The sequence below is a fragment of the Catharus ustulatus genome, chromosome 9, assembly GCF_009819885.2.
Source record: "Catharus ustulatus isolate bCatUst1 chromosome 9, bCatUst1.pri.v2, whole genome shotgun sequence".
In the NCBI taxonomy this organism is placed as follows: domain Eukaryota; kingdom Metazoa; phylum Chordata; class Aves; order Passeriformes; family Turdidae; genus Catharus; species Catharus ustulatus.
In genome coordinates this window covers 261,085-274,315 of record NC_046229.1, presented here as the reverse complement: position 1 = coordinate 274,315, position 13,231 = coordinate 261,085, and the positions used below count along the sequence as shown (strand labels likewise).

Genomic DNA, 13,231 nt, shown 5'->3' with positions numbered 1-13,231 from the left:
TGGGGTGAGAACTCACACACACAACAGTTGCCAAGGTCAATCACCACACCTTAAATACATAGATATAAATATTTATGTGTATATTTGCATTTCACTTTGAATTATATCCTGCCCTTCCTGAGTGCCATACTCAGCTGCTGCCAGTGCCACCCCCTGTGTCAGGGGTTGTGAGCTGCAATCACCCCTGGCCTCTCTGAGGGGTGACCTCTCGGGGACCCCTGAACTCCTTGAGAACCCCCTGAACTCCTTGGGGACCCCCTGCACTCCCTAGGGACCCCTGAACTCCTTGGGAATCCCCTGAACTCCTTAGGGACCCCTGAACTCCTTGGGACCCTCACAGAACTCAGGGACTCCGCTGCCTAAATTCCCTTTTCTCTACAAAATCGGTAGCAAGCTGCCAAATTATCACTTCCCCAGTTGCCCTTCCCACAGGCTGTAGGAGTTCAGGAGATGCAGGCAGGTGTTTGGGAACGAGCAGCAGATTTTCCAGCAGCTGAGTGGGTGTTCCTGTGACTTTAGCCCGGTGGACAGCACGGGCTATTGTTGCATGACATTCCTCTTGGCACTGTGTTTATTTTTAGCCAGAGACTATCACAAGTATTTTTCAGCAGGACTGTCACTGCCCCTGAACAGGAATCATATTACTGCAAGAACTTTGCTGAAACAAAGAAGATATATTGGACAAATGGGAAATTATAAATCTAGACCAACCCAGACTTGCACGGGTAACTAACGTCACTTTTTTACAGGCGATGTGCCGTCCATCCATCGGCAAGGAGCAAATGCTATTTCAGGAGATAACTCATTCCTGCTTTGCTCTTGAGTTCAAGGCTCAGGTATTGTTCTTGACTTAACCCAGATGCAGGCTGTGAAAGGAGACATGCCAAAAAAGCTGCTAAGCTAGATTTATTTGGGCAATTATGTAAGATCATAATGACTTGTATACTAAGTTGATTTAACCCATACTTCATGAGAGAAACGTTTAAATCTCCAACCTTTTTCTGCTGTGTGTCTGTTGAGGAAAAAAGAGCTAACAAATGTAACCTGAGCTTTAAGTTTTCTCTTAAATATTATTTAATATTAAAATATTTCTGGTAAGGATTCATACATACACAGTGTCCCTGAAATCCTTGAATTTGCCACAGCAAGAACAATTTAATAACTGTAATATTTTAAACTTTAATAGGAATATATACGAAGTTGTACAGTTGGATGTTTAAAAATCAAGTGTTTTGGTTACTGGAGCATGGTGATTTCTGTGCTGTGAAGTGTTTCATCAGTTAGGAGTTTTTGTTGCAGATGAATGGAAGAAGAAAGTCAGTGAATCCTATGCCACAGTCACGGAGCGGCTGGAGGACGACCTGCGAATCAAGGAGAAGGAGCTGGCAGAGCTGAAGCATGTTTTCAGGTGAAATACTCTGTGAATCTGTTTATTGATTTCCTTACAATGGCTGTTTGCCATCAAACATGTCTCAGGTGTTCCGTGGGGACAGTTTCTCATGGATGTAATGCCTGTTCCTCCTGTCTATTTTTGGGAATTAGTGACTGCAGCGCTGGGCAGAGCCCCACAGCCCAGCACCAGAATTAGTGACTGCTGCTGATTAATGCCAGGATTTTACAATGAGTACCTATGTACTTCTGTAACATAATCAGCTCTAGTACAGGGTCTGGTTTTGCTGTGCACTCCCCAGTTCTGCTGATGTGTTTCTGCAGCCAGGAATGTTGCTGAAGTGTGCCTGTGTGCGCACAGCAGCCGTGCAGTGCAGCAGTGCATTGCAGCCGTGAATTGCAGCTGTGTGTTGCAGCAGTGCATTCCAGCAGTGCGTTGCAGGCATTAATTGCAGCAGTGCAGTGCAGCAGTGCATTCAGAGTTGGGACTGCACTGCTTTTCTGGAGACAGCACCTGCTGACACTCAGGCTCACCAGCTCAGTAATTACCTGCAAAGCTCCAGTGCAGCCTGGGAATGAGTTAATAAAAAAACTGAAACTTTTTTTTTTGTGACTTATTAAAACATTTAATGGTTGCTGCTACCTCAGGGTGGGTTTATAGTTACACTAATCCCAGCATCATGGATGTGCTGACACTGGATGGAAAATCCCAAACTTCTGTGGGCAGACCAGAATTGCAATTCTCCAAGAAATATTAACTGTGGGTGTGTTTAGTTTCCAATAAATGGAACCACTTAGAGCACTTGATGGATCAGTAACAAATCAGTCTGAGCTGAAGGAAGCCCACAAGGCTCGAGGACAGGAGTTGAAATGTGCAAGTATTGTCCAATTTAACAGCTGTAAGCACCCACAGTGATCACTGTCCCTGTGATCTCATTTGGGGAGTATAAACTCACTTTGGGATAGGCTTTTCCTGGTTATTCCTTTCATTTAACAAGACAGCCCCTGCTCTATGCATGTCCTACTCGCCATTTTAAAATCAATACACACATTTTAAAAATACTTCTTAGCTATATTGCAATAATACAGAAGCTGAGTTTGTATGGATTGTTTATTTTTTTTAAGAGTGTTTCCTCTTATTTCCCTTAATTTAGATACATATTAGATGTATTATATAGATTTGTATATTGTATAGATGTATATATTGTATAGATGTATTTATTGTGATTGCGTAGCAGGGTTTCTCACAGGAAACAATAAATAAACAATAAATCTGGACCACTCAGCCTGGTAGCAGTAAAGTATTTCTAGATGTACAGACTGTAAACTGGGTATAAACCCAGCCTGGTGTCCCAAAAGGATTTCAGTGATATTTGTGTGCCCTGTGTCCCTTAGAGCAGGAGCAGTGACTGTGGTTCCTTTGCAGCTCGGAGGAGGCGTTCTGCAGGGTGAACCTGAGTTACCGCACCGAGAACGGGCTCTCGCTGCTGCACCTCTGCTGCCTCTGCGGGGGTTCGTGTCCGGAGCTGCTGCTGCTGCTCTGGGGCTCGGCCTTGTGTGTTTGATTGCTGCTGCTGCAGCTCTGGAGCTGAACTTTGTGTGTTTGATTATTGCTGCTGCTGCTGCTGCTCTGGGGCTCAGCCTTGTGTGTTTGATTGCTGCTGCTGCTGCAGCTCTGGAGCTGAACTTTGTGTGTTTGAATATTGCTACTGCTGCTGCTGCTGCTCTGCATTTGAACTTTGTGTGTTTGATTATTGCTGCTGCTGCTGCTCTGCAATTTGAACTTTGTGTGTTTGATTGCTGCTACTGCTGCTGCTGCTGCTGCTCTGGAGCTGAACTTTGTGTGTTTGATTATTGCTGCTGCTGCAGCTCTGCAACTGTACCTTGTGTGTTTGATTATTGCTGCTGCTCTGCATTTGAACTTTGTGTGTTTGATTGCTGCTGCTGCTGCTGCTGCTGCTGCTGCTCTACAACTGAACTTTGTGTTTGATTACTGCTGTTGCTGCTGCTGCTCTGCATTTGAACTTTGTGTGTTTGATTATTGCTGTTGCTGCTACTGCTCTGCATTTGAACTCTGTGCTGAACACACTAACTCACGTTGTGGGTTTCCCATCAGATAAATTGCTAGTGTACTGACCACAATTGTTTATTTGTTTTTTGTTGTGAGATATGATTAGGAGGAGGGCAAAATAATGTACCCTTAATGTACAAAGAAAACTTTTATTATTAGAAACTATGAGGAAAAATAATAAGAATCAGAACAAAATTTTTTTTTTTTCTCCACACCTTATTTTTTTTCACACCAACTACCTATAGAGACAATTTAGTTAGTTTACTATTTCTAAAATACTCTTTTATTAATTTACTTGGAAGAGGAGACTTTTTTTTTTAAGTTTATGGCAATTTTTATACAAGAAACAGTTTTTTTGCAACCTTGATTTTATAGTGATTAGTCAGTTGGGAGGATGGAGATTTGATTATTATGGAATTTTATTTTTTTTTACTAATAGTTTTTACAACTATTATTAAGAGGAGTTTGCTTCTCTGGAAGCTCAGCTACCCTTCCCAAATCCTCATTAAAGTGTGAACAAACAGTGAGCTGTTGTGTGGCCAGACCCACAGCTGTCCTGGCCAATGAGATATTTCCACCAACCTCACAATTTCAAAGTTTCACAAGATGTATTTAATTACTTGCCTCAGGTCAGCAGTCGAGGTATCTATTTCCCTGCTTTCAAACTCACACAGCAACTTCTCACCTCATCTGCATGTTCTTTCCTGTAACTGACTTTTTTTCCACTTTCCTCTCTAAAGGCAACAAATCACACATCAGAACTCTCATGCTGAAAGGGCTGCGCCCATCCAGACTAACGAGAAATGGATTTACAGCTCTGCACTTGGCAGCTTATAAGGTAAATTATTTTAAATAAAGTTGATGCCAGGAAATCAGAACTGAGCCACTGATTTGTCCGAACTGCCTAGGTGAGCTCTCTAGTCATTATTCCTGGTGAAAATATAAATTTCACATTTGTGGTGTATAGGAAAATGCCCCATAAAGAGCCCATGCACAGCAATCAGCTTTTGCAGTGGGGTAGGATACAGCTTTGGGATTACTGATGGGGACACCCAGTGCAGCTCAAGATCCAGGAGTTGTCCAGAGCCGCCAAAACAATCAGGATGGAGCCTTTTTTGACACCCAGGCTCAGTCTAGCACAGGAGACACCTGGTCCCCGGGCCAGCCTTGCCCAGCCTCTCCTGGCCCTCGCAGCCCCTGGTCCCACCTGGTCCCTCTGGGTGTCACAGCCAGAGAGCCCGGGCTGGGCTGCTCCCCTCAGCTGGGAGCTGTGTCCCTGGGACCATGGGGATGGATCCCTGTCCCAGGGATGTGGTTGATCACTGCCTGTGTGATCCCTGTCCATGTGATCCCTGTCTGTGTGATCCCAGGGATGATTTGGTTGATCCCTGTCCCTGTGATCCCATCCCTGTGATCCCTGTCCCTGTGATCCTGTCCCTGTGATCTCGTCCCTTTGATCCCATCCCGTGTGATCCTGTCCCCGTGATCCCAGGGATGATGTGGTTGATCCCTGTCCCCGTGATCCCATCCCGAGTGATCCCGTCCCTTTGATCCCTGTCCCTGTGATCCCATCCCGTGTGATCCCATCCCGAGTGATCCCAGGAATGATTTGGTTGATCCCGTCCCCGTGATCCCGTCCCTGTGATCCCTGTCCCTGTGATCCCTGTCCCCGTGATCTCGTCCCTGTGAACCCTGTCTCCGTGATCCCAGGGATGATGTGGTTGATCCGTGTCCCTGTGATCCCTGTCCCTGTGATCCCTGAGTGATCCCTGTCCCTGTGATCCCTGTCCCTGTGATCCCAGGGGTGTGGTTGATCCCAGGGATGATGTGGTTGATCTCTGTCCCTGTGATCCCGTCCCTGTGATCCTGTCCTTGTGATCCCTGAGTGATCCCTGTCCCTGTGATCCCAGGGATGTGGTTGATCCCATCCCTGTGATCCTGTCCCTGTGATCCCAGGGATGTGGTTGATCCCATCCCTGTGATCCCGTCCCTGTGATCCCATCCCCGTGATCCCGTCCCTTTGATCTCTGTCCCTGTGATCCCGTCCCTGTGATCCCATCCCTGTGATCCCAGGGATGATGTGATTGATCCCAGGGATTATTTGGTTGATCCCATCCCGTGTGATCCCAGGGATTATTTGGTTGATCCCGTCCCTGTGATCCCAGGGATTATTTGGTTGATCCCTGTCCCTGTGATCCCATCCCTGTGATCCCGTCCCTGTGATCCCGTCCCTGTGTGATCCCAGGGATTATTTGGTTGATCCCAGGGATTATTTGGTTGATCCCGTCCCCGTGATCCCAGGGATTATTTGGTTGATCCCGTCCCTGTGATCCCGTCCCGTGTGATCCCTGTTTGTGTGATCCCAGGGATGATATGGTTGATCCCATCCCATGTGATCCCATCCCGTGTGATCCCAGGGATTATTTGGTTGATCCCCTCCCCGTGATCCCGTCCCACCGCTGATGGCGGCTCCCGTTCCAGGACCAGCCGGAGCTGCTCTCGGCGCTGCTGCACGGCGGGGCTGACATCCAGCAGGTTGGCTACGGGGCTCTGACCGCCCTGCACGTCGCCTCCATCGCCGGCCACCACCAGGTACGGGTCTGGCTGTGGGCACCGGGAGAGGGGAGTGAGACACGGGCAGCTCATTCTGCTCCACTTCGGTCCCTTCCAAACAGCATTCAGAGCTGGTTACGTACAGCTGGATTTTGTTTAAATTTTTTTCTGCACTTTGGGAAGATCACATCTGTGTGTTTATTTTTACACTGAACAAACGTGCACAAAAGACAGAGATAAAAGCCTGGAGTTGATAGGTCTTGGGGATCTTTTCCAGCCTCGAGGATTGTTTGATTCTAACAGTTCTGTGCAGAATGATGGTGGGGCTGTTAACCTGAGCCCTGGCTCTGGATGCTCTCATTCACAGATATTTAATGTCTCCCCTGTGGACAGTACAGGGGATCTCTGAGCACTCTGGGGTTTCACATGATTTCAAAATCTGGCTTTTTGCTAAATGCCAAAGGCAGACCTGCTATTGCTCCACGTCCTGAGCACCTGCTGGGGCTATGGAGGTCCAACAAGGACGAGTCTATTTACTCCATAAGAAATAAACTGCTAGTAGTCCTTATTTCTTCCTTGGGAGAAGGATCAGCTCTGCATCACAAGCATCTCCATAAATAAATATATAACTCATTTGGTTCATCTGCTGCTCTAGGAACCAAGGATTTATAGTCCAGGCCCTCACTTTCCTTCTTTATATAGCTGTGAAATTTTCAGTCAGCTTAGAAGTTCCTCTGCAAAGGCAAAGTAGCTTGTTTTGTCCACAATTTCATTAATATCCATGGAAACATGGAATAATTTTTTCAACCACCCCCCCCTTATAAGGACAAGTTTTTACCCCTTGCCCTTTCCCAAAACACAAAGTCCTTGTGTCTGTCTTGTGGGTTTTTTGTTGGCTCCTTCGAACCTTCAGAGTGACTTCTTTAATTGTCTTTGAAGTGAACATCATTTGCTTGAGTGTTCAAAACACTTCTGAATAAACCTTTTGTACGAGAATTTTAGGAAAAATTCCTAAGTGAGACTGTTGTACACCAGTTTGAGGTATTGTTTTGAAATGTGGCTGTACAAGGAGAAGGGGAGCAGCATCTCCCCTTGTGCAGGCTGTGCTGTGTGAGCCCTGGGATGCTGTGGCTGCCTTTGGGCTGCTCTGTCTGCAGCCTGGCCATGTCACTGCCTGTCTCCTGAGGATAAAAATCTTTTTTTTTTTATTCTTCTCCTTATTTTCTGAAGTATTTCTAGCCTTGCACATCCCTCCAGCATAACCTCCTACTTGTGATACCTGTGACAGTTTTCAGGGCTTTCTAAGACTGCTTTTTTCTTTCCTAGAAAGGTATCTTGTCTGAGAGACTATCAAGGCTGTCTCTGTACTCCTCTCATCATTTACACTCGAGTGGAGTTTGCTTAGCACAGCACACAAAATTCTATTTATCAGGAGATCACAAGGCAGCAGGCACGGCTGCCATCGCTCCAGCCTGGAAAATGTGTCAAAACCCACCTGGATTTATGCTCATCATCAGGGATGGATCCACATCACTCAGCACACTTTTTCACCTTGGAGATCCACCTTGAAAGCCTCTAGATGAATCTAAATTTTGCATGAGCTGTGGAGAAAGGCATTTCTTGAGAGTTCATAGCTTTCCAGAAAAACATAGAGCTCCTGAAGGACCAAAAGAAGTAGAAATTTGAAATAAATCACTTAGGGTTATTTATTGACGCCAAAGATCTCTTATCTTCTCACATACAAAGGAATCTCCATGTTTGACAATTTACCTTCACACATTTAAATTTAAAAGATCTTTCATTTTGTGTGACTTTTTCACTTCTAAAAACTCCGATGTGTTTACAGCTCTTTGTTCAAAATGGCTAAAAGAAAATTAAAGGTTGTTCTGAGAATACCCAGACAGCCATTTCTGTGCCTCTTGCTTCACAAATCAGTTTTTTTTAGTGGCACACTGATTTTCAGTGACATTGAGGACTGTAAGCTGATCACTTCTACATGCTGTACACAGCTCTGCACCTTCACAGCTCGTTTGTTCGGAGCTGTTTGATTTCTTTTAAACTGAAGGCGTGAGGTTTCAAAGCCCTGTTTTACCAGTTGAGCACATGTATACATATATACGTATATACAGATATACAGATATACATATATACAAATATATACATATATACAGACATACAGATATACATATATACATATATACACATATATACAGATATACAGATATACGATATACAGATATACATACATATATACATACATATATATATATAGACACATGTATATACATATACATATACATATACATATACATATACATATAAATATAAATATAAATATAAATATAAATATAAATACAAATATAAATATAAATACAAATACATATACATATACATACACATATACATATACACATACACATATACATATAAATACATACACATATACATATAAATATACATACACATACATATACATATACATATACATATATATATCCCCAGTGTTTCTGACTTTTTGTGCTGCTGGTTCCTTGCAGGCCGTGGATCTGCTGCTGCAGCACAGAGCCTGTATGAATGTGCTATATCCATTGTATATTGAGTTTTGGTTCCTTGCAGGCCGTGGATCTCCTGCTGCAGCACAGAACCTGTATGAATGTGACATCCCTGTTGTATATTGAGTTTTTGTGCTGCTGGTTCCTTGCAGGCCGTGGATCTGCTGCTGCAGCACAGACCCCATGTGAATGTGCTATGCCCATTGTATATTGAGTTTTTGTGCTGCTGGTTCCTTGCAGGCCGTGGATCTGCTGCTGCAGCACAGAGGCCTGTATGAATGTGATAACCCCGTTGTATATTGAGTTTTTGTGCTGCTGGTTCCTTGCCGACCGTGGATCTGCTGCAGCACAGAGCCCATGTGAATGTCATATCCCCATTGTATATTGAGTTTTGTGCTGCTGGTTCCTTGCAGGCCGTGGATCTGCTGCTGCAGCACAGAGCCCATGTGAATGTGATATACCCATTGTATATTCTGAGTTTTGTGCTGCTGGTTCCTTGCAGGCCGTGGATCTGCTGCTGCAGCACAGAGCCTGTATGAATGTGATAACCCCGTTGTATATTGAGTTTTTGTGCTGCTGGTTCCTTGCAGGCTGTGGACCTGCTGCTGCAGCACAGAACCTGTATGAATGTGATATCCCCAGTGTATATTGAGTTTTGTGCTGCTGGTTCCTTGCAGGCCGTGGATCTGCTGCTGCAGCACAGAGCCCATGTGAATGTGCTATACCCAGTGTATATTCTCAGTTTTGTGCTGCTGGTTCCTTGCAGGCCGTGGACCTGCTGCTGCAGCACAGAGCCTGTATGAATGTGCTATATCCATTGTATATTGAGTTTTGTGCTGCTGGTTCCTTGCAGGCCATGGATCTCCTGCTGCAGCACAGAGCCTGTATGAATGTGATAACCCCGTTGTATATTGAGTTTTTGTGCTGCTGGTTCCTTGCAGGCCGTGGATCTGCTGCTGCAGCACAGAGCCTGTATGAATGTGATATCCCCGTTGTATATTGAATTTTGTGCTGCTGGTTCCTTGCAGGCTGTGGACCTGCTGCTGCAGCACAGAGCTCATGTGAATGTGCTATACCCAGTGTATATTCTGAGTTTTTGTGCTGCTGGTTCCTTGCAGGCTGTGGACCTGCTGCTGCAGCACGGGGCCTTTGTGAACGTGCAGGACGCCGTGTTCTTCACCCCGCTGCACATCGCTGCCTACTGCGGCCACGAGCAGGTGACCGGGCAGGCTCAGCCCTGCCTTTGGGCTGTCCCTTTGTTTCACTGGCTGTCACTCAGCTCTGGTGTCCAGCCACCACAGAGAATTAATTTTTCAGAATGAATGTGCTCCTGCTTTTGAAAAATTTAATACTTTTATAGACACATAACTTAAAAATGAGTTTTCTATTGAGTCTCTTCTCCCTGTTCTAACTTTACAGAGATGCTCACATATGGTATTACCCAGTGCTATATTGTATCTGGTTTTCTCAAAGTTTGATTTATTTATTTATGCATGTGGTATTTTAATTAATCCTAATGGAATATCTAGGTAACTCGCCTCTTACTGAAGTTTGGAGCTGATGTGAATGCTAGTGGTGAGGTGGGGGACAGACCTCTCCATCTGGCTGCTGCCAAAGGCTTTCTCAACATCACAAAGCTTTTGATGGAGGAGGGAAGCAAAGCTGATGGTAAGAAAAGATATTTAAAATCATCTTTAACACTGTGTTTTCTAGACAGAGTCTTAGCTTCCTAACACACATTCTTTGTACGTGTGTCTGTGTGTCATCTTTGGACAGCTGAAACAAGAAAACAGCAGTAGGAGACTTTTCCTAGGTTGACTATGCTGGTTTGTTATCTCACATTTACTCTGTTTACAGTAATAAGTTAGAGGTGAAAAACAGGGGCAGAAAACAAAATACAGATTAAAATACAGGTGGCTCATTAATTAGACATTGATCCAGGCAATGTGGCCATGTCATGGGGACCTGTGGTCAAAGTGACTCAGATGCACAGAGAACTTGTGAATGAGGAGCAGGAGAAGGGTTTTAACTCAAAATTATGCAGCAAGTAATTTAAAATAATTCATATGGGAGTCAGAGTTTCACAGAAAAGGGGAATTTTTAGCACATGGTTTATTATGCTCCACAAGGTTCCCACTCCTCAGTGTGGGCCATTTTCTGTCTGCAGTGCCCGTGTGGAGACTGGCTGGGCTGGCAGACACAAAAGGTGTCACACTTCAGGTGCTGTGGGAGCTCCTTGTCCAGGTGGCCTCACACTGATGTCACTGCACTCCAATGCTTATATTCTGCACAAATACAATACTTAAAATATTTTCTCCTGGGACGAATGCTGGTGGTTCTGCTGTGTTCTTCCTCTTGCTCTGTTCCCTTTCAACCCCAACCATTCTATGAGTCTGTGAAATCCTGAGCAAATTTCAAATTATTAAAAAATTCATTTCTTATCCTCGGAGTAAGAGACAGAAATATTTTTTGGGAAGTAACAGTGCGTTGCTTGGAAACGTGCTGCTGTTTAATGCATGAATTCACCGTGTTCTCTGAGTCCTGCTGCAGTCACACATCTCATGCAGTGGAAAAGCTTGAGGGGAGCAGCATGGGCAGCTCTGTGAGTGCTGTTTTCAGCAGTGAGCTCAGGGTGTTTCAGCCTCAGTGTGTGTGCACTGAGCTGATATAATTGTAATAAAGGGGGGGAAAAGAGACATTCTCTCATCATGACAAGGCAGTGGGAGGTTTGCTCTCTGTTAGGGAGTTTATTCCAAAAGGAAAGAATCTGGGGCACCATTTCAGGTCCTTTTCTTTAAACTCAGAATCATCTTCAGCACAGGAAAAAAAAAAGGGAGACTGGAAGCAGGAAGCTTTTGCTCTTAAAGCAGCACACTTTGAAACTTGCTGTAAAAGCAGCAGCAGAGGAAAAGCCTTTAGTGCCCAGAATGAAAGGAACTGAGGAAAGAACCTGAATAAATTTGTCACTGTTCAGTGCAGAGCAGTAATTGGGGTCACAGACTTGAGCTGTTCCTTTCACCATGATGTGTCTGTGCCAGCCCAGCCCAGCCCTGCCCTGTCCTGGATGGGCTCTGTGAGAGCTGGCACTGCCCAGCACTCCACCCGAGATCAGGATCCAGGACACTCTGTGCCCCTGCCCTCGCAGCATTCTCCTTCTGCTGGCACACGCCTGCAGGTCTGTGCTGCCTGGACCTTCCCATCCTGCTGATCTTGTCATTATCTGACATTTGCTTCAAAATTGCTTTTTCTAAGGGTTGTTTGTAACTCCTGATTCCTTCATAGAAAGCTTCTTCAAAAGACTTGTGAAAAACATGTTTTATTTTTGGTAAAATTTAAAAGGTTTAACAAAAAGATAATAGGAGACAAACATAAAGTAAAGGGTTAAAACGTCCTGGTACTTGGAAAGCTGCCAAGAGCTCAGGGCTGTTTGGAATGTTCTTTTAGATACATTTTACAATATATTAATTTGTTGCATATTTATAGTTTTTTATGTATAGTTTAATTAGTTTAACTTTTTTTGATAACTATTTAGCATGGCTATTTTTTGGGTTTGTTTTTTTAGAGCATGTGCGTTTTTTGGCTGGTGGTTTTAATTTTTTTTTTATTATTTTTTAATTTGGGTGGTGGTTTTGGCTTTTTGTAGTTGGTGAGTGTTGATAATTGTTGTGTTAGCTGTAGGGTTTTTATCACACGTTTATGGGCTGTTATTTTAACTAAGTGGGTAGTTTAAGCATACTATTTTTAAAAAGTATTTTTAACTTTTGCTATTAGAAAAGAAGTTATATTTATACAGAAAAGCTATTTTAACATACATATTTATTCCAGCATTTATTCCAATAGTTGTGAAAAGCAGCAATATGTCATGCACTTATAACAAACTCAATAGTTTGCAGCTGGAAGAAAGCAGCCAAGCCCCAAGTTGAGAAAATCCCCTTGAGAGTGGCACAGAGCAACGTGGGTTTGATCACAGAGCGTGGGTGGCAACAGGTCACAGAAATTTCAATTTTAAACAAATAAATCCACAAATATTTTCCAGGAGGTTTCAAAATGCAGATAGACACAACACCTAAAATTCTGCTAAATATCTGAAACAACGCCAGACGCTGTGCTAGGGATGAAATCCTTTCTGTGTTCTTTTCTGGGCGAACCGGCAGTGAACGCTCAGGACAACGAGGATCACGTTCCTCTGCACTTCTGCTCCCGGTTTGGGCACCACGACATCGTGAAGTTCTTCCTGCAGAGCAGCTTCGAGGTGCAGCCGCACGTGGTGAACATCTATGGGGACACCCCCCTGCACCTGTGAGTGCCAGGGCACTGCTGTGGGTCTGGGCTCCTGGGCTGCTCCTGCTGACTCCCCTGTCCTGCCTCCTCCCCAGCGCCTGCTACAGCGGCAACTTCGACGTGGTCAAGGAAATAATTCAGCTCTCGGGAACGGAAAGTCTCACTAAAGAAAATATCTTCAGTGAAACAGCTTTCCACAGGTGAGGTGCCCCAATGCCTTTGCCAGCAGAGCTCCCCTTGTCCGCACACAGCACAGCTCCCACAGTTACAAACTGGAGTTTGTGAGCTCCTCACCTGGAGGAGGGACAGAGCATCAGGTGAGTTTGGGCAGTGAGATACAGGACAGGGCACGAAGGAAGAGGCAGAACAGGCAGGGAAATTCAGG

At 44.7% G+C, this 13,231-nt stretch overlaps 1 protein-coding gene across 2 annotated transcripts in view; it reads left to right on the top strand.

Moving 5' to 3' along the window:
* The first annotated feature begins 575 nt into the window (after nt 1-575).
* The window catches only part of LOC117000114 (serine/threonine-protein kinase TNNI3K), a 28,600-nt gene continuing 15,944 nt past the window's right edge, over nt 576-13,231 (top strand). The window contains exons 1-9 of one of the 2 annotated variants that reach the window (XM_033067503.1): nt 576-725; nt 1,300-1,408; nt 2,816-2,901; nt 4,201-4,298; nt 5,942-6,052; nt 9,684-9,782; nt 10,095-10,233; nt 12,720-12,864; nt 12,942-13,046. In XM_033067503.1, coding sequence (XP_032923394.1) covers nt 686-725; nt 1,300-1,408; nt 2,816-2,901; nt 4,201-4,298; nt 5,942-6,052; nt 9,684-9,782; nt 10,095-10,233; nt 12,720-12,864; nt 12,942-13,046 — 932 coding nt within the window. In that variant the 5' untranslated portion in view covers nt 576-685. The remainder of the gene's footprint in view (nt 726-1,299; nt 1,409-2,815; nt 2,902-4,200; nt 4,299-5,941; nt 6,053-9,683; nt 9,783-10,094; nt 10,234-12,719; nt 12,865-12,941; nt 13,047-13,231) is intronic. The other variant, XM_033067502.1, reaches the window with a different exon arrangement.